This window comes from Electrophorus electricus, chromosome 11, assembly GCF_041902795.1.
Source record: "Electrophorus electricus isolate QZ-2024a chromosome 11, ASM4190279v1, whole genome shotgun sequence".
Taxonomy (NCBI): Eukaryota; Metazoa; Chordata; class Actinopteri; order Gymnotiformes; family Gymnotidae; genus Electrophorus; species Electrophorus electricus.
The window spans coordinates 12,526,183-12,553,067 of NC_137507.1; the positions used below are offsets into that span (position 1 = coordinate 12,526,183).

Below are 26,885 nucleotides of genomic sequence, written 5' to 3' on the forward strand. Positions count from 1 at the left end.
TTGAGAAAAAACAATAAGATAAAATCACTGAAAGAATTATGTATCAAAACAGGTGATGGTTTCACAACAAATTCACCAAAGTGGGCAACCATTTACAGTCAGATGTGCTGTAAATCAGAAACTGACTTCATTTGGATAAAGCAGAAAATATCTGTTCATCCACAGCATGTGTTGCTGCAGCCTTCCACACCTGGTACTGTTTGTAATGGAGTGTTTTGTTTTTTTTTGTTTGCTTTAACCTGCAGAATATGGTTACATGTGGCTGACAGGTGGTCTCTTAACTGTTTGATCTCTTTTTGGTTATAGGTGCTATTGCAAGATGCTCCTATATCAAATACCACTATTCCTCAGCCACAGTTCCTAAGAATCTGTCCTATAACATTACCAAGACCATCCGGCAAGATGAGTGGCACTCCTTGCGTAAGTAACAGAGTTTCTTTTTACTCAAGCTCATGATAATTTTGTTGGATTGTAGCATGTACTTCATTTGACTTGCTGCCACTATCCTTGCGAGAGAGCCCTCCACAAACTGTTTTGTCCTCCAAAGAAGGCAATTATGTTAGAAACAGTGCTAAAGTCTGGCAGAGACACCCTCATGACTCACTTTCTCAGAACGCTGCGATTCAGGTTAACAAAAACAAAATCAAAACCAAAAAAGGGAGCTAGGGAAAGTTGTGGAACTGTGGGTTAGCATTGTGTAGTCAATCATTTGCTACTGAGCTCCCAATGGAACCAACTAATTCAATATAGTCATGGCAGTCTGTTGTTCTTTCTAAATAGGATGCTAGTTCCCAGTCCTGATGCCACAGGTCTTATACAGTAAAGTTAAAATTGCTTATACAGTAAAGGTCCTACTGCTTTTAAATGTTTTGGTAAATTAAAAGTGATGCAAAAGCTGTCATTCATATTTTATAAAACATGCACAGAAGCATTCAAAAGCCTTTCCTGGCAGCTGTGAGTATAACAGAACTGAGCTGGTTTTGAAGACTGCAGAGAAGAAAGAACAGAGTAACTATATGACAAGCCAGCCCAACTCTCCTCTGGGCTAAAGGCCATGGTCACGCAAAAGTCAGATTTTTCTTCACCGAGTAACGGTAAGCTTTTTTGGGAACAATTTGGTCTACCATTTTGAAAGCTGCCATTGAGCAGAAGTGTGAATGAGAGTGCTGGAGTAGGGCTCATCCTCCGAGGGTGCTGGCCTGTCAGAGATCATTGTAAAGGGCAAGTTCGTGGCCGGGGTCCACACGGCAACAGGACAAACGGAGACGGTGGAGGGATTAGAATGTGCTATACCCTCAAACTGTCAGGATGTCACACTTCACCGCGCCGCAAAGATCGGCCTCTGTCAGGTGACAGGAGAGATGACATTCCTTTACCCCCCAAGCCTCCTGTGGCTGTATCTCTTCCAGTCTGATGGAGACCCAGTGCTCAGTGCGGTCAAGTGCTACCAATGAAAAATGCATGTGTTCTGCAGTGGGATGCTTTTCCTATGGTTTGCTTTTTCCCCCCGTATTGCTCCGAACTATCACTGTGTTCAACGTGAATCAGTGTGTGGTGAAGCCCAGCTCCAGACAGCTTTAGTCCTGTCACCACTCACGTAACTCACTCCTTTCTAGAGCATCTCTTCCTAAAGAATCTCTCTTCTGATCAAGCTTACATTCATAAAACATTGCCAAAAGCAGCTCAGCGCCATAGAAAAATAATTTGCCTATTTTCAAAGCCTTCCTTTAAACGCATCTTTTGTCTGTTGAGTCAGAAACCCTCTTGACAGTCGTTTAGAGTCAAGTATAGGACAAGAGGGGCACAGACATTGTTCAGTCAGCAGGGTGTTGGATCTAAGAATGTTGAGCTATCCAGTGGAGAAACATACTGCCCTCAAAAGAGAAGGTCAGTCTCATGGTCATGGTAGTGTTAGGCTGAGAGATTTAACACCCTCATTACTAGCCATGCTGGCATGTCATTTGCTCATCTGAAAGGGCCAAACTGCCACCATTGTAAAAATAAAAGTAATAAAATATAAAATAAAAAAGGCCAAATAAAGAAAAACAAACCGCTTCTATGAATCCCACATCACTCAGCACATCAGAGTGAAAATCACTTCATTACAGAGATGAGGAGAAGAGGAAAGAAAGATAGAATGACACAGAGATAGTGGCCCACAGTTAGGACACTGCAACCGGTGTCCACTCATGGCTGGCAGAGTGGTATGCAACAGGTAGTATCATATCACGCCTGGTCACTTTCAAACTCTGTTCTTCTTGGTTGACAGGCTTAGACTTGACTTTCTTGAAGGGAGTGAAACCGCACGATGGCAGGTTTGATTTTTTTTTTTTTTTTTCAGTTCTGTAATATGTATTTGAAGCAACCCTCGAGTGACATCAGCTGAGCTTCAAAGCTTGTGAAATGTACACAGAACTTATTTGTACATGTCAGTCAGACTTCTGGAAGCAGCCATGGCAGCAATAAAGTCACAAATGAAGATGCTTTTTCTATTACAGCTGAATATCAAAGCAACAGATGAGAACACTCTATCTGCATGCACACACATGCCTACATCTTTTGTTTCCAGCCATGGACAGCATTGGCTATTTATTATTTAAACCTACTCGATGCCTTTGGGTTTTTTCCTTTTTTTTCCTCCTCTTTGTCTCCAAGAGAGATGGCCTTGCTCCGTAAATATGGCATCTTAGGGATTTTGTAACATCAAAAGGATGCACACAAAATGAGCTGTCAATGAACATGACAGGGTATAATCAGAGAGGATGGGTAAAGGTGTTAGACTAGACTAATTATTCCCCTGGAAGCAAAATCGCCCCCATCTCAGCATACTGATCACAGACAGGACTGTTTGCTGATGATAAATGCACACTGAGCACAAAGACAAACCCTACTTTTATTTTGGTCAGCAAGGATAATAAATTCACACCTTTAGATAGATTTACCATTCTGAAGCCTAAAATCATATTCTACAATATATGGCAGTTTGAGACAGTTAAAGGAATGGAAGTCATTACAGAAGGTTTTTACATTAATTAATTGCTAACTTACATCATACATCTAAAGAAGAGTAGGAGAGTATATGCTTGGCTGTTCGGTCTGTTGAAGTCAATTGCCCTTATCATGTATGTATAAAAATGTTGTTACTACATTAGGAACATATCATACAATTGGCAAGAGGGTACTGCTACTGTTTGGCTTATAAACAGGCTATGTAACAGAGAGTTTGTCTTGGTCTTAAACATGTTCTGAATTTTCAGCAGAACAAAATTTATCTTGGAGAATGTGCCAAGAGAGCAGCAGGCAGGCCATGAAGTTATGGTTACAACTTTGGACATTATGTGTGGACATAAGCAATATCTAGAGACACTTAGCTATAGTAATAATGAGATCAAAGGTGACCTTGATCAAGCCTTACTTTAGGATACCTTGTGGACTAAAACAAATCCAGACAGTAGTACAACCCACAGAATGAAATGTCCATTGCATACAACTTGTTTGCGGTGTACATTACATACACCCTGTCCTTCAGCTCACTCCATCAGTACGGTGGTACATTACATTTATGGCATTTTAGCTGACACTTTTATCCAAAGCAACTTACAGTTATGACTGAGTACAACTGAGCAATTGTGCATTCCAACAGTGGCAACTTGCAAGTGGTAGGGCTTCCCATTACAAGTCTAGTACCTTAACCACTGAGCTACCACTGCCCCAATGTCCTGATATTACAAATCCAATATGACACTTGATCAGTAGAAATGATGCTAGAACCACAGGCCATCTCTACACAATAGGGAAGCAGCAAACATCACATTCCCCAACCTTAAGACCATACAATTACACTTTTACCTTCCATTAAAAATGCATTTGGTGGTTTCATTGTTATTGTCTTTGGGCTCTATTACCATCTGATTACTCAGCATTGTAATTTAGTACGCCCATCTGTAATGGCAACATTCCAAGCTGTAATTTAATCTCCTTACCCCAGATTGTGTTACTCAGAGGAAATAGGATGTTAAGAATAATTAACTGTCACTGGTACAATCAGCTACTGTTAAGGTGGGGTAAAGTAATTAATGTAACTGTACTGACTAAAGAGAATTGCAGTATTAACTCATTCAGTACAGAAAATCAGGAAAGAAGTGTAAATTCATCATTCTCTATTGATCTACTATTATAAATTTAAGGGTTTTGCCATATTAAAGCTATCGTTCAGTGCTCCTATTTGATTAAATTTCCTTCAAACAAGATATTTCAACAAGCTTTTTTGCATCAATAGGTAATGAAAATGAAAATAGACTCAGGAGACAAGTGGGACCATCTGGGGCTGACATCAGTGTAGCTGCCAGTGTAGTAGGTATGAGTCAGAGAGAGGCAACAAGAGAAGGAAGCGAAATTTCAGCTGTGACTGGCCATTTTGACATTTCTGATCATGACAAACACCCCCCCCCCCCTCCAAAAAAGAGGCATGAGACCTTTTTCATTTTTCCATGTTACGTCTGTTTGAAGCCCTCAACCTTTCCAATGGCCAATTCATGACAGTAAGTGGGGGGATCTTAGAGACAGAACCTGCTTCTACAATTTATCCCCAATCACAAAAAGATGTGATGCAAAAAAGGCAGGCAAAATGTTTTGCATACATGACCACACATCACTATTTAAGATCTTTAGCTGAATGAGACTGTCTCTCTGTATTATCCCTTGTCTTTCTCTAAACTGTGTGATGGAGATTGCCACGCAGGAATGTAACATGGGTGCTCTGGCTGCTGTGTTAGTGAGCCAGGTCTTTGTTCCTGTGGTTAGCACACGTTTATTGTCTACAAGACCTGGGTTTGAGACCAGGTGTGGTTGTTCCCATCAATCTTTGCTACAAGCTGGTACAGCCATTTGGAGTGAGACTACTGTATTGGTTGTCTGTATTTAGTTTTCTTTGCTGACTGAACACCTGAGGTTTCTGTAATTTGAATATAAACCTCAGTAATGCAGCACAAGTGACATTGGTGCCTTTGAGAAGCATGGTTTCCTAACAGTGGACAGAAGATTACTACAAAGATAAAAAAATATATTCCCAAACCAAGATAATATTGTCTTAATGGTGTTTGAGTGCAATAATATGATCATTTATTTTGCTCATTTAAAATGCTTATCAATCTGCTGGAGCAGCTCTTTGATAACAGAAAATTAAGTTCTTCAAAAAATGTTCAGTTTAGCATTACACCCCCAATTACACCAAACAATCTTGTCAAAAAATGCACATTTTCAGAACTATAACAACAGACTAAGTTAATTATGCTGAGCACACAGCTGCTAATCACTTTGCAATTCAGTTCAATGAAATCAGTTGCTGACTGATCTTCCATTTTCAGGTGCAACATTTTTTTTTTTAGATTGGCAGTTACCAGCACTCATTCACAGTGAGACAAATGGACTAGAGAACAGCAGACCTTGCACGCATTTAAATCTCACTTGTTTGCAAATGATGGCTAGGAAATGTAATCAAGAGTAATTAGCATGGGGGGTAGGGAGGTCCAACATAGCAGTGGTGCACACCGATCATTCGGTCCCAGATCGATACACCTCATTACACACGCGCACTCTATGCATTTTGGATTCACCAGAATCCCTTTTAGTTTGACCAGTGGCAGCCCAGCCAGAAGCGACTCATGGCCAAAGAGATCAGAGATGTCCTGGATCCCCATACCCATGTGGAAAAATATGAAAGGCATAAAGAATGGTCTTAGCATGGCGAGTGCTGCGGTTGCTTGGTCTGGCTTTTTGATTCATGCTAACATCATGGGTACCCACTGTGTCTGTGATACCAAGTTGGAATTAAATTGCATCTTTACTGATGTCTTTTATGGCAAGGTCATGTTAATATGATGGGTATTTCTGATTTGCCCTATTATTTTGAGCTGCTTTTGTTTGCATTTTGACCACAGAACAAAATTAGCAGTTTTTTATATGTTGCTGTAAAGTGGAAAGTCTATATCTATATCTATATCTATATCTATATATATATATATATATATATATATATAATCTCTCTCTCTCTCTCTCTCTCTCTCTCTCTCTCTCTCTCTCTATATATATATATATATATAAATATATATAAATATATATATCTATCTCTCTCTCTTCTCTCTCTCTCTCTCATATTATATATATATATATATATATATATATATATATATATATATATATATATATATATATATATATATTATTTATTTTGTGTTCCACATATCAATGTGATAGCTTAGCCATTTCTTTCATCCTTAAATTGCATGAATCCTTTACTCTTTGCAGTGTTTATATAACACCATGCAACAACTTTTTGAGTACAACTTTAGACTGAATATGGTTGTAATAGTTGGTATGTAATTTATATTTTTCCATTAATATTTCTGCAATGTACTGAGAAGTGCAACTGTTTGGAGCATAACTCAGGGGTCAAGCCTGTTCTTATTCACTGCTGCCTGAAGTGTGTGCTGACTAGCCAATTCTGAACCCTGTTGTGCTCCAGCATATCTTCTGATTAAATTAAGCCAGGAACTCTCCATGAAGCCCTGTGGCAGCAAACGTGACAGGAGAAAGCAAGGTCACACTGCCAGCCCTGCCCCCCCCCCCCTCTTTTTTATTGCATTGTTAGTGCAGGTTGCCAAGGTCAGCAGCTTTGACCTATTGCTACAATAGTGAATAGCCCAGTACTTCTATTGAGTGTACCTTACCATGCAGCAATTTGAATATGAACTGCAAATATCCTCAGGGACATAATTTCAGTATTTAACAACTGTTTAACTAATGAGGGATCAGGCTGAGGCAGAAGGCAAGAGTGACATGGCGTGAACAACCCAGATCTAGTCCTGTGTGGATGAAAGGAGTGTAAAGGGGATCTCAAATGACTGGCCTCCCAGTGGGATTTTGGGAGAACTGCATAACAGCTAAGTAATGAGGGGGGAGGGAGCCACTTGTGCACAAGACTTTGTCACCTCCATCCCCAAAGGAGAGCAAGCAGAGGCTTCGTTGCCATTGGCTACCGCATCCTCAGAGACTCTCCTGGATTAGCCGAATTGCTCGACTGCAGCTGTGGCTTCCCGAGTTCATTAATCGCTTGAGTGGGGGCAGCCTAATGACTGCCATCCTAATGACTCATCTGTTTGGGGTTTTTTTTGTGTGTGTGTTTTGTTTAGTGAAGACTAAGCACTCCTCAAGATGCAATTCAGTCCAATTCAATTTTATGTGTATAGCACTTTTTACAACAGACATTGTCACAAAGCAGCTTTATAGAAGTCTGCGTGTAGACCCCTAGTGAGAATGCCGAAGGCACCAGTGGCAGTGAAAAAATATCCCTGCACAGCCATATGGAAAAAAACTTAAGAGGAGACGGTGTCAAAAGAATGCACTTTCCTCTGGGCAGCATCAAACAGTGGGATGTTTGTATGACATTAACAGAACTAGGACTAAAGACAGTTAGTAGTGGATGACCATATATCTATTGGCAAATCATGAAACTCTGACTGTCCTCCCCTACAATTATGCTTCTCTAAAATCAGGCAATTACAAAAGCACATTGGATTTTGGATTGGATTTTTATATGCTCTTAAAGTCAAGGGATTTATTCATCTGATGCTAAGATCTCATGAGAAATCCTAAATGTACTTTTTGTGGTCATACTGGATTGTACAGTAAGTGTCTAAAATTCCCAGAAATTCTACTTGTTCATGCTCTTGGGATTTTGTTGTTTTCTCTCTGTAATGTAGCAAGCAATCTCTCATGAGAGCAGAATCAATAGGCTGTCTTTGAGTGAGCTTGGGTTGCATTTCACCAGGTGTAGCCATTACCCATTGCACATGCATTACATTAGCAAATGACCAGTGATATATTTGAGTCCTTTTCAGAGACATCGTCCTATAGGCATAATCAATGCATGACCCTGCCATGATATATGGCTCTGAAGCCATACAGGGCCATGTACCATCACTGATCATGTCTGACTTTACTCTTGAGAACATCCATTATTGATTTTTTTTAAATGCTATGCGAAATCAGATATCAGAAAAATGTGACCTTGATGATTTTATGACATTTTCAGTTTCTGCATGAGTTCTGTGTATTTGGAATTTATTTTCACTTGAGGGAATGAACTCATTGCGTAAACAAACAAGCTAAATAATAAATAGGCAAAGTAATGTAGCATGCTTTTGGAAGACAAAACAGACACAACCGGCGATGACTAAATCTGCACAACAGAATGGCTGCAATGCATGTGAAGCATAATTGCTTTCTACTGTTAATCCACTCATCACTGCTCTATATTTACCCATATGGATAATCTCTTTTCTGCAGTGCATCCCTCAGGCACAAAAATAGCTTAGACTGTCCTGTATGGATAATTGAGAATTCCACTACATTTCTCTATGAGCTATAAAGCGATGATGACTCACATGCCCCACCATCCAATTTGTAAAGCCTTTATAAGATCAGCACTTCAAATAGTCCAGCATGTCTTTCCTTATGTATGTGCCCCCTTTTTATCTAGTGATCTGATGAATTACAGGTTAGTATTAAATGGTATTCTGTAGCTCTCTCTTGTTGCGCATAAACACCCATGGCTCACAGACTATATTCATCAGTGGGAATTAGCTCTGCATAGACACCCAAATGAATAATTCAGTATTCAGCTCACAAGGGACTAGAAACAACTAAATGTATCTGTCCTGTCATGAGGGACATAATGTTTAGTTCCTTAAATAGAGTCATGTTTCCTAGCATCGAGTTTACTTCTACTGCACCAGAGGACCAGACTGGCTAAGTCTAAGTCTGAGGTGCAGAAACTGGGATTTACAGCAGGGTTGATTGCAGGGGTCTCTTACACCGGCTTCTGTTCCCGTCTGGGTGACACATTCAACAGCTCCCTCCCATTATTCATGGACCCTCAATAGCCTAATCCATAATTACTAATTTATTTAAAAATGCCACTAGCAAAACTGTAGTTTTAGGGCTGTCAGCAGTGAATAACATGTTTGGAATTTAGCTGTTGCACTGTGATCACTGGGAATTTTCAGCACAGCAGTGGTAAGGTCTCCCACATCATCCTCTCAGGGGAACAGATGTTATTTCCATGTGATAGGAAGGGCAGGAATTGTTGTGGTATTTGTGGTGTTTGTGGTCTGTGTGTGTGTGTGTGTTTTGCTCTGCCTGAAACTGCATGAGTAAGAGCTGGAGGTTGGAGGTGTGCCATGTGTTTGCTCAGCATTCAAACACTGGTGCTCCTCTTAAGGCACTGGGGAGAGAGGATATCCAAACAGTACTAACCCTGGCAACTCCAGCAGACAGAGATATGAGCTGCTCGCAGACAGCTGAATCCTGCTGGGCTTTACACAACTCATTAATCAACCATTAATCACTCCATGTTTTTTTCTTCTTTTTTTTTGTCAGAAAGAAACATGTCATTACTGTGTGCAATATCAATCAAATGCTAATCTTTTGACAACCCAAAATATAATGCATAAAATGGCTTATTTAAACTCAGACATGCCTCAACTGTTCTTATGAACAATTCCTGGTTGTTAGCATAACTGTTTTATGAGTGTAGTAATAAACCTTTCATTTACTGCATGGCAAATGCATACAAAAAAAGGATGCATAAAATTAACCGCTTATCACACAAGCCACTGGAGCAAACAAAAGCGCACTCAAACATATCAGTGCCAAGTGGAATCCTTTCGATATGATGAAAGTAAATACAAATGCCCAAAACATTGGCTAACTAAAAAATGTAGAGCACTTGGAGCTTAAGTGAATGGAGCCCTCAGTGGAATCAGGCAGATGCCCATGTTCTACATCAGTGGCAGTGATGACTAGGAGCAGGCGATGTAGACAGACTGTACAAAAAATAAAATAGGGACATAGACAAACCCCTCCCTGATACACTGAGCGCAAGGAACTCACCGTTTGCCTAACTCCATGTGGATTCCCTTTTGGTCCCAACATGAGCTACTGCTCTGGGCACTCTATCCCTCCACACAGCCACTGCCTCCATGGCTACTTCCTCCGCCCCGAAGGTAATCTGGTTAGTTACATTGCAGGGCCCTGAGTGTCCACTGACTGGCAAATCCCAAACTAATTTAGACTTTGGAGAGGAGGATGGGACTTGTGGCACTTTTGCTGTGTGCCACATTGAATTTCACACTGCTCCATTCGGTAACACTCCTCTTTTTGCTGTCCTTAGATTAAAGCTCTCCTCCAAGAACCACCCCATCACTGAATGGTTTAGCTGAGCACCCACCTCAGAAATACACCTAATCTGACATTAATGCTGATTAAAATTCAGCAACCCGCATCTTTAGAATTGCGGCCATATACTTGATAATAGGCACTCTGTGCAATCAATGCATGTGCTTCTTTATGAATATTAATAGGATGGCCTAACACATTGTTCAAATCAGTATGTTTTCCACATGAAGAGAAGTGTCTGTCTGGCTATAATGGTATTATATTACTGGAAATGCATATCTACAGTATGGAGAATTTATTCTTAAAAACATAAAACTTGAATTGCAGGAGTATTTTTTTACCCTGATTTTCCATAATAAAGCTGCACTGTTCTACCTCATAAAGGCATATTTAACATAGAGAGCAGAGAGGCTGTTTAACGTGGCATATGCTAAGAACTGGATCCATCCTTTGAGACAAGTATGACAATATTTCCCAACGCCAGCAGTCCAAGGTCACCCAGCGCTAAGTCTTTTAGCACCCTATAGGAGGTGGAGGAAACTGACAGGTAGCAGCCAGGGTTGCTAAGTGAAAGGCCTATTGATTTACAGCAAGGTTTTGGACCCTTGTCTTGCTGAGTTCAGCCGAGGGACATATATGTGATCCAGGGTACACCTGGAGCAGAGTGCGTGGGGCAGGTGACAGCATTGGAGGAGCTTTGCCCAACATACACTTTTTCATATCCCTCGCCATCTGTTTGTAATTTCCACTCTAGGGAAATGGGTCACCGAGCCCTCCTCAGATCCTTTTTTTAGATAGCGGAGGTAGGCATCTCCTGAGCTGTGATGTGTTGTCAGGAGATCAATATACAAACATCTTATGTGAGCCAAAACATTTTTTAAGTTAATGTTTTGAAGACTAGATAGCATAGCTGTTTACATTTTTTTAACCTTATAAGCGATTCATTTTTGGCATCAGACCACAACAAAACATTTCAAGTGCATAAATAAACACTTGCAGAGGACAACCAAATTCCAAACAAACAAACCCAAGGCATATCAGATTTTTTGTGCTTTCAATTCAGTTGTTTGTTTCTTCTTTGTTTTAAAGAAAACACCACATAAAAGCCATTCTCAAGGGGATCAATTAAAGCAGTTTCCATTTTGATTCATGGATACATTTTATCTCCTGATAACTACAAAACCATTTATGCACTGTATGCAGGCTTCATGATCTCACAATTGCAGAGTTCAACTCAACTTGTTGGGTCTCTTATTCAGATCTTTTCTTACAACGTTGCTCATACAGAAGCCAACAATAAATATCATTTTGGAAGGGATCACATTCTCTTGTTTACATGGGTGGGGGAGGAAAGACAAAGGTCTTTGTTCAAGCCTTTATGATTTTGTATCTTGCTGTGGGCAACTTATGATCCATGGTGGTTGGGCAGCTTATGGTCCATAGTGGTTGACAGTGGGTCTTTGTGAACATGTTTCCATCGATGCAGATTCTTTGCCCTGTGAACATATCAATAGGATCACCACCACTTACAACAAAAACACTGCCCCACTTTGCTGTATACGTAATACAGTTGTAATACAGTTACATAATACAGTTGTCTCGCCACTATAGTTGGCAGGATGTTGTGTGTGGATTAGAGATTAGGCCTGATTTATGGCATCAAGGCATGAGTCTGTATTAAATGGTACTACACTATAGAGTGGTGTAGCAGACAAAACCTTGTAAGAGTATCATCATCTGGTTGTTTCATACACATATCGACCTTCTCAGTCATGAGTCAATAACACATGATCTAAAACAAAACCAGTGAGCATGTTCACGTCTACTTGGTGAAGGCAGCATCATAGGATTGTAGTGTAGAGCTGCTTCCTCTGGGGATCTGACTACAAGCATCAATTTTTCAGTCATCAGATAGACACACTTCGCCAATGTAACTGAATCAAATTGAAGTTAGATGGGAAAATGGAAACAACATTCCTCTGAAATGATTTCAAAAGCAACTCAAATTTCCAATAATCCATTTAACAGCACCATAACAATCTTTGGCCTGATAAATCGAACATTTCTAACCTACTTGTTCCAACGTACATTGAAATTTTAAGTGATGTCAGTGATAGATATGTTTTTAGGTTGTAAGTGGGTGGTTGAAATTACATTTAAATGGTTCTGGATCCAAATGTTGTTGCAAATAAAGGCTCTAGGAGGAGAGTGAAAGAAACCTGAATTCAGTTTCAATAAGGATAAATGTATGATGAAATCTACACTTTCCTATAGTCTTCAGTCTACAGACAAGGCCTTGAACAATTGAGGAATGCATTCTTTAGACTAACAACACACAAGCCATGTTCTTTGAGCCTATGACATAGTATCTTCTCCCAAACGTTTCCTAGAAGAAGCATATATTTTCAAAGTCCAAACCCCCTCAAACAAAAAATGACAAGGTATGTAAACATTACCACATGTACTGATAGAAGCTGTTCAAGGCCCAGAAACAGAAGTAAGATAAGAGCTGCTTCCCCAGAGAGTGACTGAAGAAAGTCCTTCAACAAGACCTTGTCAGTCTGGTCTGTGTCTGCAACGGCTCTGCGAGGAGCTGTGCAGCATCATCACCCTCCTCTGGCTCTTTGCCCACCTGTGATGCAAATGGTCCTTGTGTCTGTGCACTGCCCTGACACAGCTCCTGACCGGTGTTTGGAGAGGGGGCAAGCATCAGTGGCCACAGCCTTATCTCCTCGGTGCACAGCGCTGAAGGAGGGTCAGGAACACTCAAGGTCATCTATATCGCGCTCCCTCGCTCTCTCTCTGTTGAAAGTAGAGACTATTTGAAACTCGGATGATGATGCATTCCAAACAAAGGAGCTGGCAATGTTAGGATTCTTTAAATTTCTTTTAAACTCTGCACTACCTGCCACCTGATTCCACTTTTACTATGTGTGCGTGCTGAATTAGAATCTACTTCCCCTTATAAATACTCAACTGCTAAAAACCTTTAATACCAAGAATCAGTTATAAAAGAGAGAAGGCCATTTGGAGGCCGAGAGTGTTGTGCCACAGGACAACAGTGGGCTTCACACCATCACAGCTGGTGACAAATCAACTGTGCAAATGTCAGCGTCTCTCAGCCCATCATGCTGTGTGACAAGTGGAGTTCCCCTACAGTTGCCTATGCATATCCCAGAGTGCTTCAGTGGTTTAGCAGGATCCAGCGCTGGCAATGTAGAGCATGCCTTGCATGCTTTCGCCAATCAGCAGAACCAATGAAGTGAGACACAGTCTATAGCAAGCATGGCAAAAGGTGAACCTGAAAGCGAATGGAAGCAATGGACTATGGTCAATGAGCAAGTGTCCTCTGTTTCACAGCTGCTGGGTCTCCCAGCTGTAGCTGTGTCAAAACAACCACTCATAAAACCCAGGCCATTAAATAAAACAGAGCAGTCGCTATGACCAAATAGTAGCTGAAAATTTTGCCTGTCCACATACCGTGGACTCTGTGGGTTTATATATGCAACACTTACAATTCCTCATGTTTATTAGCATTCATGATTTGCTTATTGCCATCTAAGTGAGAGGCAGAAGCAATTAAAGGCCATCTTTTTAATGGCTGATAATAATGGTTATTACATATCATGAAGAAATTATGAGCTTTTTGCTGTTCTTGTACAGAGATATTAATACTTAAAGCAAAGCAAAAGTATTACCGCATCCAGCAGTCACATCTTGACAGAATGCAACACCCTTCAATCCATTGAAACATTTAAAGGGTCTGTAAAAATCCAAACGATTGCAAAGTCACTAAGTATGAGTGTTTGGATTCAAGTGGGCTTGAAAGAAAAAGAGAAAGAGAATCAATGAATGGGAAGTAGAGTTAGTGAGTGTCTCTTCTTTCGAAAGGACCATTCTACTCTTTCCCAATTGCTGTCCTACTTTTCCTCAGGCACAAAAACCCACTTGAGGAAACCTGGTGTCAAACTTTTGACACAAATTCTTGTGAGAGCCGTTTGGGAACTGCTGGCCAAGGAATGCATTTTTTTTACTTAGATCCTGAGGAAGTTCAACAGACAGACCAAATCACGTATAGTCTATGAATCCACATCTTCACCCTAGATTGGACATACTGCTATGAAAACTTTCCAGAAATTGTGTGTGCCCACAGTGCTGTTCACAGCAAAGCTGACATTTTCACTGGTACATCAAAGGTATACATTTCTCTGTTTCAGTTTCTGGCCAGCAGGCAAGACACTTCTCTGGATTATCTGGGGGACCTAACGCTCCTCGCTCTTTGTGGTGTGTTTATCAGCTAGCCTTGCAGCTCTTGTCTGTTACCCAGATTCAACCCAGCCACCCATGTAAATTTGTGTATAACTGTCCGGAAAGCTGTCACACAGTGTAGGAGAGTCAGAGGGCCCACCCAGTCCCTTAAGTTTTAATGTTCCTCACAGAACTCAAAAAGAGCATAATTACTTTCCTGTCCTTCCCTCTCCATCTCATCTTCTTGTGTTCTGCTTCCATTAGCTTGAGCTGCTTGGTTTGTCCAGTAAGGTGAGGGAGAATCTCAGTGGGCCCAGCAGGTAATTTGAAGCTCAGTCGGCTGCTGGAAGGACAGGAGAGGTAGGTTCAGATGGATTAATGGAAGAGAAAGGGCACAGTAATTGAATAGAGGGCACAAACGCTTCCTGGGGGTGGTGGCCCCCTCTTAATCAAACAGCTGTTGACCTTAGTGGGACACTGGTGGCATCTAGAAAGCCCTTTGCATTTCAAAACATTTACATTTACAGCATTTGGCATTATCCAGAGCGACTTCCAAAAGTGCTTTGTCATTTACTCATAGAATACATCCTAGCCAGTACAGTAGGTTAGAGTCCAAGATACCAATGCTCATGCCTAGAAGTGCAAAATACATAACCTCTATCTCAAACATCAATCAATGCAATAAACAATAAGTACTAGAGTTTCAGTTAGTCAACATAGGAACAGCTAACATCATTCAATGAATGCAATAAGTGCAATAAAGAATGGAATAAACAATACCCTAAACAAGACATGTGCAGCTCTTAAAGTGAATTTTGATAAAACAAAGTAAGGACATACCCATTTTATGCTTCTTGTTTCTAGGTGAGGTAGACTCGCACATCTGCAAAGGTGTGGTCATGCTGATGCAGCATACTGTTTAATGTACCATCCTGAAAGAAGGGGTTGATGAACCACCTGACAGCTGGGTGTCGGCGCACAAACACACGGGGCTTTTAGGATAATTTGGTTGCGAAGCGACCAGTTTGGCAAGTGGAGTCGGATACCCTGCTCCAAACAAAGAGCAGGGTGTGGGTCAGCCCGTGAAAGAGGCACTGTCCCACCGACCACAAGCCTCTCTCTCTTGCTCTCTCTCTCCCTGTCAGCCTCCTGTGAGCTCCGCATGGCTGTCCCACTCTGAAGTGGCACAGGGCCTGTCTGGCTCATGCTCCAGTGCCAAGGCCCCTGCCAAGTGGTGGTGGTACGAGGTGTGTGTGATGGTTTAACACACAGAGGGAGATGGGTTAAGCCCACAGCAGGACAGTGACGTCCAAGCCCGCGGCAGGAAAGTGCCATCCAAGCACAGGACAGTACTGTCAAAGGACATGACAGGACAGTGCCACCCAAGCACAGGACAGTGAAGTCCAAATATGTGGCAGGACAATACCATTCAAGCACAGGACAGTGCTGACCAAGCACATGACAGGACAGTGCCTTCCAAGCACACAAAATGAAAGTGATGCCCAAGCACGCAGAAGCACAGTGCCTCCACCACATGTTCTTGTGGGCTACGCTTGCACACCTTTGCGCACTGCCGTGAGCTTCAGTAGCAGGAAGTGCCACTTGACGGACGCTATATTTGCACTACCACTTCGTGCCAAGACTTAAACAGCAGGTCGACATTCTAATGGTTTTCCTGCACTCCACCATTGTTCGATGCCTTACACACACTGTCAGATTTGTCTGGTGTAGTAAAGAATAAAAAGGTGCCCATGGTGAAAAGCACTTAGCCCGCACATAAAAAGTTACATCAGTGTCATGGAGGTAATGAAACATAGCATGTTGTTCAATATACAGACAAATGTATTGTAATAATCCACAACCACGATACAACATATAGGATCATATAGGATTTCTGAAACAGCATTATATCATGGCTTTTCTGCTTTGCTCTGTGTTCAGTCCTTTTCTCCCTCCACCCTCATAAGTCCTCACCTCCTCAAAAATGTACACATTTCCATGCTTGGATCCAGGTCAATTATCAGTGCGCTCTGAGCTTTCAGTGGCTCCTCTCAGTGTCTCTTTTCCTTTCCATCACTTGCCTTCACAGTCTCAGTCACTCATGTTGGTCCATTGCTCAGTATGGAAATCCATGACTGGTCTAGCATGCTCTCACACCAAGTCTGCTGACAGCAGCATGTCAAACTCCCCCAATAATCCCCTCCTACATTGGTCTGACATGCCAGTCTTGACCTTTGGCCCCTCCATGCCTGTGACCAGCAGCAGTGACTGGCATTAAGTGGAGAGGGGACCCAAGCCACCAAGATGGCTTCACCTTCAAACGCTGTGGGGGCACGGAACAATTTTGCAGCGTGTATGCAAGTGTTACCACACACCCGTCCCCCTACACCCGACCGTCTGCCGGCCTCTGAGTAAACAATGTCAAGCGGCTGTCACTGTGAAGCACAGCCCCCTTGCCCAATTTGGCCGCAGCTTCGTGCCTGCGATGTCTGCTCCAAGCAGCTGATGAAGAGTGGATAAAGTGATTGACATCTGGCTCCAGTGCCAAGGCCCCTGCTGTGTTCCAGTCAGCACTTTCTGGAGATGCCAGCAAGTCCCAGGTCACTGCCAAGAACATTAATAGGGAGGCTCATCCAAGTGAGATACAAAAACATTGGAGCAGTGTGCCTATATTTACCATGACATGCCTTGCTAGATTTCATGTCCAGCAAAGCATAAAATAGATGCTGTTGGGGAGTTTTCCTCTGAATTAATAACAACGCCTGGTGTGGACCTGTACACAGTATAGCCACAAATGCAAAGTGTGTAAGTGAGGGAAATTCAATGGAGAAGCGCTGCCAGCAACAGCGCTGAAACACATCCGGTGTCTTCACCAGCCGGCAGCCAATGACCCCGGTGCTGAGAAGGGTTCCCTTATTTCTGACCAGACACCCCTTAATGCAAATTGATATTTCAGTGAGGTAATGTATGGAGACTGCAGCACAGTCTGAGTGATTAACTGTCTACCAATTCCTTCCAACCCCCCACCTCCATCAGCACTCCCCCAGCCAAGCATGACCTCATAAAACCACTAGACCTCGAAGCTTCATTAAAAAAAATTATTAATCCCCCACTCCCACACTCCACTATGCAGAAGATGAGGACAATGAGATAATGCACAGAGGTGAGTTATTCTGAATTTTTCTAGAAACATCCTCAGCAAAAGTGATTTTTCCCCCCATGTTTTATAGGCCGATAAATAAATGGCATTTTTTTTTGAGTCATTTAAGTAGAGTGCTGTGTAAGTACTTGGTTCTGAATTGGATTTTCATGTCTACATGAACAGCACAGATGACACCAATGAAGGATCTGTAAGTGACAAGAGATATGGAATACAATGGATTTTTAAAGACCTTCCGCAGTTGTTCAGTATGGCCTTTGGGAGTTGATTCTTTATTAATCAATCAAAACCTGGTGCACAAAGCTTATGTTTAGGTGTACTTGTCCTGCAATTTCCTTGAAACAGATAGTCACCGATTACGAGCTATAGCTCTTATGATGCCATTATTTCCTATTGCAGAACTGAGCAATATTTCAAAGCCTGACACTTAACATCGATTGCAATCATTGCACTCCATGGTTGCAATCACTACAATTTAGACTAATTAAATGGGTGGTGGAAAGGTTTGGTCTGCTGCTTAATAGTCTTCTCTACAATCTGGCTGTGAGACAGAACAGGTCAAGACATGCATGCTCAGCTGCTAAATGGTAGACGCTAACCCCACTATCCGATGAAGCTGGGTGTAGGCTTCCCACTAGAACAAGCCTGTCTTCTCCCCTCAACATCCCAATGTCAGTGTGTCACCACAGAAGACAACCAGAAGGCCAGGTGTGCTGTTACTCAACACTTTCCCAGTGGGTTTCTCCTTGAGCTTTGGATTGAAAGCCCCATGTCCCACTTTGCTTTTCTTGAAGTGATGGATCTGACTTTAGCATTGACCTGCACCCACATGGATTTGTACTCTCTGACTGGCATATTCCAATGGACTGGCCAAACTGCTCTCTAAGGATCTTTTAGCGCTTACTCTAAAGTGGGTGTTTTGGTCCTGGGTATGACACCTCAGCCTCCCTTTCCTAGGAGAAGGAGGGGCCAATATGCAAGTGGGCCCCAACCCTGGGCAGTGCTGCGACCCCTCACCCCATGAACCGTCATACCAGCACTCCGCCGGAGGCTACAGTGTGCAAAGACGGCTGCCACTTCTACCGTCTCCTGGGTAATTCAATTCCAGGACTGCAACTGTTCTCTCCCTGGTGGCTCTTGACATGGGGTAATAAAATTAATCTCTATTATCCTCCCAGCGAGTCAAGGTGGGGCTGGCCTCTGTGGCAGTCAAAGCAGATGAAACCAAACACACCAATAAAGTAAGTCAGCAGCTCTTTGTATGAGCACTGCAAGGCTGCGCTGAGTGCCACCCTCGAATGTGTCGAGTTGTTCCAAATCCATTCCTGCAACCGCAAGACATGATGGCTCATAGAAGTAGCCAATCAGTCAGAGTTGTTAATTTATAAGAGTGCCAATCTGGATGAGGGACTAAGGGCAGTCTGGTCTCCAATCTGGTCTCCAAGTCTCCAATCTGCTGGAAGATATGAATGGAAAGTAAAATCCACTCGAGGTTTAGGAAAGCCACTGGCAAACCAAGTTAACTTTTTAGTTATGGCACACAGAGTGCCATCGTTTGAAACTTCCTTGAGGCACATCATTATGCACATCTATTGTGTGCAGAAGCACCACAAAAAGAGAGTCCCCTTATCTAGACATGCACCCACTAATCAGCAGCAAAAGAAACCAAATTTCCATTTTGCCCCTAAGAGCTTTTCATTTGCAGAGTCAACTTTGAGCACAGCAATATAATTAATTAAAAAAAAAAAGCATTAAAGACGACAGCGGTGCAGGCTCAAACAGTGTAGGCTAACAAGCCAGATAGGACCAACAAATGCTCTGCAGCCTGTCAACAGCTGATACTGTAAATAAATGAACAAGACTGCACTAAGCTAGGGCTTACTGGGCCAGTACTGGAGGAACAGGCCAGGGCTGTCAGCCTAAGCAAAGCAGTCCAAAGCCGAATTACAGGAGCCGGCTGAACGGTGCAGTCAAAATACCATCTCTCTCATTCTCATTCAGCCCACAGGGCACTGCCCGCACATCTCCATGTAATGCATCTCATGCCTCTTCATGACAATGATGAGTCTTTGCGCTGTGTCATGTTAGAAATGTCAGGAGGAAATGGCAGGGTTGCATTTTCTGGCTCTGCTTCTACTTTGTGCAGTACTTCTATATGCACATATGTACACACACAGTGGTGCCTGAATGGAGTATGTCCAAGAAAAGCAACGGCTGTCTCAGCAAAGAGTGGCCCAGGGAAGAGAGTGATTTTCACATCAAGCATTGGCCATGCTCTCCAGCTAAGAGCCTAATGAGGATAATTGTAAGTGCACAGGCATTAAGGAAGGAAGCTCTGGTTGCTAACTCCCACTTTACCATACATCTTCTTCCATAAAAGGGTGTGTACGGGAAGCAGGTGTGTGCTTTTGATCAAGTGCAGACACAATTATACGTTTCTGCTTCCTTAGTTCTGCTTCATTTGGCCTGCTTGAATGGTGCTGTTAATTACCACCAAGTGTATTTCTTATGGAAGAATGGCTAGGCACAAGTGGGAATCTCATACATTTGTTCCTTTATCCTCATCTCTGAGTTTACTCATGAGCAGTGTTTGATGCCTCCAATTGGGCAGGGTGGCATAAAAGATACAGCCCTCTTCCTAAACAAACTCAGTGTTCCAGAAGAGGAATAGCAGTGATCATACACATGAGACAACATAGGTTTTGGCAAAGCCAATGGGCCACTGTAGAGCCTTTGGCAGTAACCTGAGCATGGCCCCATCAAGCCTGCTACCGATCAATGCGAGGAGATGCATGAGCCCCAATCGATGCCCTGTTTAAAGGATCACATTTTTGGCTAGCATTATTGACCAGATTCCTGGGCATCTGTGGTTTCTCAAATATACAGCATATTCCAAGAATTCCCAGGTACCACACAACATACTCCAAGAATTCCCAGGGTCCCCACAGCAGGATCATGTGGAGCTGACATATTGGATTGCAGGGATTGTGATTTAAAAAAAGCTCCTGCATCAACTAATAGTGGAAAGAACATATTTATCTCCCTGCCTTATTCACACTCTCACTTGTTCCATATTCATGGGAGTTCTAATTGCTGGATCTTTCCACACACATAATTACACAGCTCTGCCTTAGAGGGTTTGAGTGCCATTCTTCACGCACAGGAGAGCAGCCATTATTATCTCATCCTAACTCACTTTTTAAGAATTAAAAAAAAAAAGAACAGACAGACACATCAGCTCAAGAAGACTGGCTATAGAGATTCCTGGTAGCTTGTTTCCAGAATTGTAACAGACTAGGACATTTCCGTTTCCTCCCCACTTTCCTCTTATTTTTCTCTTGCATAACCTACGGCACAGTCCATCAGAAAGATGCTGATGCCACTTTGGTTGGCCTCCAGAATGAACCTTCCTCCACAAGCTGTCGCCAGCAGGCCTGTGATCTCTGTATGCTCTGGGCTGATATGCGCTTTCTCAGAGAGCACTGCAGGGACACCTCCATGCAGTCACAGAAAAGACCATTAGATGCCTCCTACCAGGTCAGGCAGCCATCACTCACAAAACACTCATCACTTCAGCAGTGAAGAGTCAGAAGACTGTGTTGATCCTAAAATACTCATTGTTTATTTGCACATGTAGGAAGAGAGACAGGAGGAGAGAAGGGGCAATAGGGGGTGGCAGGAGGAGAGTGGAGGGGTAGGGAGAGAGACAGGAGGAGGAGAGAAGGGGGGGGATAGGGAGAGGGGTGGGTGGGGCCTGTCATGGTATCACCTCCTGACTTTGCTGGCTGCTTAGATGCACAAGGAGCAGAAAACAGTAACAGAGACACTCAGAAAAATTATAGAAGTACAAATGTAACATAAAATAGAATCCAAAACAATCACAAAATCAAACAATATAAGGAATATCAATTCCTTCACCTCCCAAAAAGAATCATACAAGTTATTCATATCGCACTACTTCTTTAATTCTGTTTTATTTTAGGCAAACTCCTCTTCATTCAGAAGTCAACTTTATTTCAAACACCAGCACCTTGCTAGAATGGGGTGAATATGGTTTTCCAGTATTTGGTTCTTGGTTTTGTCCACTGGTGACTGATCTTCGCCATAGGGGAAATTCTGTAACCTTTTCACAGTTGGCTAACTTAGGCCTCTGTCCCAGGCATTTTGGACCAAATGCCTTTTCCATACTGAAAGAACTCAACTTTAATATTAGAAAGAACAAGCGAACATGGAAGCTGTGTGACCTGCCCTGTATCTGGCCCTCCTACATACCCAGCCTGTGCTCTTAGATTACTGCTTTACACATATGCATACACATGCAAACACACGTGGGCACTCGCATATGAGCACGTGCATGCAAACACATGCAAGCCTTGGATTGCTCTACTTTGCTTAGGGTTGAAAAAGTTCCTCACACAAAACAAAACTCATAGTGGACTTTAAAATTAAAGCAGTTCAAACCTAATCTGCATTTACTGTGTCCTATGGTGAGCTATTTTTTGAGAAAATATGTAGCCCTTTAAAATTGCTTCCTATTAATTGTTTCAAACTAAATTGCTCTCATTTCCATAAAACCATAGTGTGATTTACATAGTGTGATTAGCATAACAGTGTTCGAATATTGAACAATGTTCAAGGCTAATCTGAATGTTAAGTCAATAAAAGTTGACATTTCATTTGAAAAACCACTGAAAATCCATAATTCCCCCAGACCATGAAGACGAACAGGAAATTCTTATAATCACTGACTTCTCGCACACCGTCGTATGCTCCTGACCTCAGCCCCATGACCTTCTGTATATTTTTTTGTGTGTGTGTGTGTGTGTGTGTGTGTGTGTGTGTGTGTGTGTGTGTGTGTGTGTGTGTGTGTGTGTGTGTTCGTGCCCATGCAGACCTGCGCAGGATGACAGCAGGCTTCATGGGCATGGCTGTGGCCATCATCCTCTTCGGCTGGATCGTGGGCATGCTTGGCTGCTGCTGGGACCGTGGCCTCATGCAGTACGTGGCAGGCCTCCTCTTTCTCATGGGTGGTAAGTGCAGCAACACAAACACGCATGCATGCACACACGCTGCTCTTCACAAAATGGTAACTGCTACCAATAGACACTGTATATGAGGGATGGTGGTGTAAGGTGTAAACACGGCATAAACTTCATTACATATGCACTATAAAGAAACTTTAGAACTATATACAATATTGCACTGCCAGTCCTAGCACGTCAAACAACAAGTCACCATTTATAGTGACAACATTCTCAATATATTTAGAAAGAGAACATTTGTGCACACAATGGTGTAAAGTCTCACCTCGGTGCGGTTGGTAAGTGTTTAAATTTCCACCCCTATTCATAAGGAAACTGTGTTTTGAGACATTTTTTGCCCGTCACCCATTGAAGCATTTTAATTGCAGATTAGAGTGGCGAGTGGCGTGGGCGTGCACTGCTGTTGATTTCACGTTTTTTTTTTAAGTTGACAGCATTCTAGCACATCTCACCCCTTGCTGCAGCTCACTGGCGCTTACAGAGAGGTGTGCCAGTGTACATTTCCTTTCTTTGCCGCTGCTCTAAGTGCACCACAACAAGCTACTCATCCCACTTGTTATAGTATGCAGCACTAGGCACTAGGACTAGAGAGTGAATGAATAAATTATGACACAGGTGTTGAAAACACCTCCAACACTGTTTTTTAACATATGAATAAAACAGTGGCAGGAAGCATGCAGATCCCTGGGCCACACAAGGTTAGACAGTCTCATGTGTGTGTGTGTGTGTGTGTGTAGTTTCATAAACTCAGAGAAACTCTTGTTGCAGAAATTCAAGAAAATTAAGGCAAGTGCCTTGGATATGTTATAGCACAGAGCAAAATAAAAGAACTTCATTTATGGGTTGAGGATGCGAAAAATATCCTAAATTCTATAATAAATCAAAAGTCAAATAAATAAATTAAATAAATCGAAAATCCCAAATGAAAGCATGTTGAGCTGTGAAGGATTTGCCCTCCTAGAGTAGCTTTCTCTCACAGCTACAGTGAAGCCTTGTGTCAGGCCGTTTCTCCCACGTGTAATATGCGACTCCAGCACTGCACAGAGAAAAGCGAAGACGCAATTAAGATGCGCAGGATTAATGCAGCGTCTTGCTCTCAAATAATGAGAAGGCAATTAAAAAGCCAATTAAGATGCTAAGTCATAAAAGCAGAAGGAGCGTTGAGGGTCAGATTACGGGCGAGCTGAGTTCCAGCTAAATGCTTGCTCAGTCACACCACGTGGAAAATGAGTCCCCAATTAGAGGTGGAGTCCTTTCTCCACTAATGTGTGACAACAGTGTTATCTGTGAACCCAGCAAGCAGAACAGATTTTGCGTGTAGGACGTGGTTTGAATGCACCTTCTGAAGAGGCATGAATCATCAGTGAAAAGGATATGTTAAAAGAATAACAGCAGTTACAATTTGTCCTTATTGAAATGTTCTCTCTTTTTTGTGGTCTTTACAGGTACATTCTGTATCATCTCGCTGTGTACCTGCGTAGCAGGAATCAATTTTGAGCTGTCCCGCTACCCGCGCTACCTGTATGGTCTCCCGGATGACATCAGCCATGGTTACGGCTGGTCCATGTTTTGTGCCTGGGGCGGACTGGGCCTATCGCTAATCGCTGGCTTCTTCTGCACATTAGCGCCTTCCATCCAACCAATCCCTCGCTCCACCTGCCCCAAGTCTCGGCAAGAAAACGGCACGGTATGTTAGATGGAAGCCTCCCAGACAGGTCTCCCACAAAGCCTCTGTGGTGAGCGAGGAACATATATATAAGACATCTGATTATCAAAACTATACGTCCATTTAGAGTCATTTCTTATCACACCAACAAGGCCACAGATGCCATTTTTGTGTGACTTTGCAAATGAGTGTCTTGATTGTTCAATGAAAAATAAAATGAAAATTAAACGTAAAAACGTACTACTGTAAGCCAATATGTTCGTGAACTTCGCCGTTACTGAGAAGCCGAAGTGGGGACAGAAAAACTTTCCTTTCATGATTATAATCCTTGGCCACTAGAACTTGGGAAGACAGATGGCGACAGAGACTTGTCCATCAGTACAAAGTCCAGCAGCATAGGATTTGAAAGGTGTGCACCAGAAGTTTCCTAGATGGTTTTTGTTGTCGATGTAATTGGTGCTCGGGACTGAAAAATGAGCACCAAGAAGGGGCGTGGAATGGGAACAGTGCCAATGTGTAAAGTCAGCAGGTCATGATGGTTGACTGTGGAGAAGAGCGGAAACGCTTCGGAAACAAGTACTGAATTCTGTGATAACTGATTCTATTACGCATGAAGTGACAAAAGCAACCGTGGACACTGGAGATACCACATGAACTTCAGGGTGCAGCTACCGGTACAGTAAAAGTTGACGTTTCTGACAGAATATTTTGAGGAATGGGATCCATCTGCTGGTGCCAGTATCTCTCAACTGCTGTACACTATAAAACTGTAAAAAAAAAAAAAAAAAATCCAGAAAAAAAAAAAAAAAAAATACAATGAGGACATATTTTGGATCATTTACTTTTCCATGCGAGAGTTTCATTCATCCATCCTGAAATGGGATCAAACATTTTTAACATGGTGGTTTTTCCATGTGGTTTTGTTTTCTAATACTGAAAAGCATCATGAATGAATGTGTGCATGTCTGTCCTCTCATCGATAAATGTTTGTGTGGCAGGGTGGATGTTCATGATCTATACATAAAAAAAAAAAAGGAAAAAACAATTCTGTCATAAAAAATATACTTTATACTCAAAACCTGCCTTGGGAGAACAGTAGGGAGGTTCTTTGATGAATAGAAAGCTACTAAAAATGAAAGATGCCATATCCTGTTTAGGAGAACTAAGCAGAGAATCTCTGGAAGTCACCCCTCTAGGCAGCACTGGCAGAAATGGAAAGAAGACTCAGCATCGCACCGTCGCTGCCTTGAGCTTGTCTGTGAGGTGGCACTTATTCCATTTGATAGGAACACATGCTGACTCTCATTTGAGAGTGCCTGCAAAAGCAGCACTCATTTGATGTTGGCTTCCTCTGCAGTTATTGTGACGGCCCATACCGAAGGGGCTCTCTGAAAGGACACGGTATTTTTGTGCTTGACGATTACATGAGATAGCAGTGATCAAGAAATTGCAGAAAGTGTGCAAAAAAAAAGCCTCGAAATGGAGGATAAGAGCTCCCATTAAATAAAGCACAAGCTTAGTGCAATCAGCTAAACCCATAACACTGTTGGGCTCCTCTGATCCCACATCAAGGTGCAAAGCTTACAATGATATAAAAGCATTATTCCTACCCTGATCACAGCATTCATTTTACAATCAGATGCTTCTCATTAATGTTCAGGATTCTTGAACACTCTTTTTTTTGGGGGGGGGGGGGACGGACATTTCTACCCTTGACAAAGAATACATAGCAATTGGGCTGGGGTAGCTCTCTTCCACAGGTACTTCCCTCCACTACCATGTGCTACTTCTTGGCTAATTAACACTCCCTTCAGGTGGCTCAGTGGGTGTGTCAGAGCACTGTAGAATGTTCAGGGCAGGACTGCTGCCTGACCAAAATAGAGAAATACTGCTCCAGCCTAATCATAGTCTGAGCTGCTATTGTAATTGGGTCACTATATGCATCTATAAAATGTACATGCCCATCGCTGCCAAAATTACACATTTGCACAGCTGAAATGAACACTCCTCTCTCTACAAGCCATCAGGACAGCAGGATTGCTTTACGAAAGTGTCTCCCTCAATCTCTGGGTAGGGTAGTTTTCTTTGGGGTGGACTCTACAAGTGCTGGCGTTCATCCATTTGCACTCTGTAGTTGCAGTTTTTTGGGGGTTTTTTTTGTTTGGTTTTTTTTTTTTTTTTTTGGAAAAGCTGTTCCTTGGAATGCTAGCTAATAATGCAATTGGCCATGAAATTACATTAGCTCAACTGGCTACACTTCAACAGCCCCTCCCCCACCGAACATTTATCAGAAAAGGCATTACTGAAAATCTGCTGTATCTGACAGAAAATTCTACAACCAGTCCCACATGGACAACACTGTCTCTGACTAGTGTATTTTCCCAACAGGAAGCATCAGGGTCATGAGCACTGTAAATAAAGAAACCGTCTGCTCACAGAGGCTCCCTGAATTAAGCCCATCTGGCTTTATATAAGAGAGTGTTCCTTGACACACTTAAGATGGAAAATATTTTAGTCTGCAAGGATTACATAA

General features: G+C 42.3%; 1 protein-coding gene across 2 annotated transcripts in view; it reads left to right on the plus strand.

The window, feature by feature from the left end:
* Nucleotides 1-26,086, plus strand: part of tmem178bb (transmembrane protein 178Bb) — a 62,513-nt gene extending 36,427 nt beyond the window's left edge. For both annotated transcript variants that reach the window (XM_035528032.2, XM_027002225.3), the window contains exons 3-5: nucleotides 307-420; nucleotides 22,537-22,674; nucleotides 24,132-26,086. In XM_035528032.2, the coding sequence (XP_035383925.1) occupies nucleotides 307-420; nucleotides 22,537-22,674; nucleotides 24,132-24,382 (503 nt within the window). In that variant the 3' untranslated portion in view covers nucleotides 24,383-26,086. The remainder of the gene's footprint in view (nucleotides 1-306; nucleotides 421-22,536; nucleotides 22,675-24,131) is intronic.
* The last annotated feature ends 799 nt before the right edge of the window (nucleotides 26,087-26,885 follow it).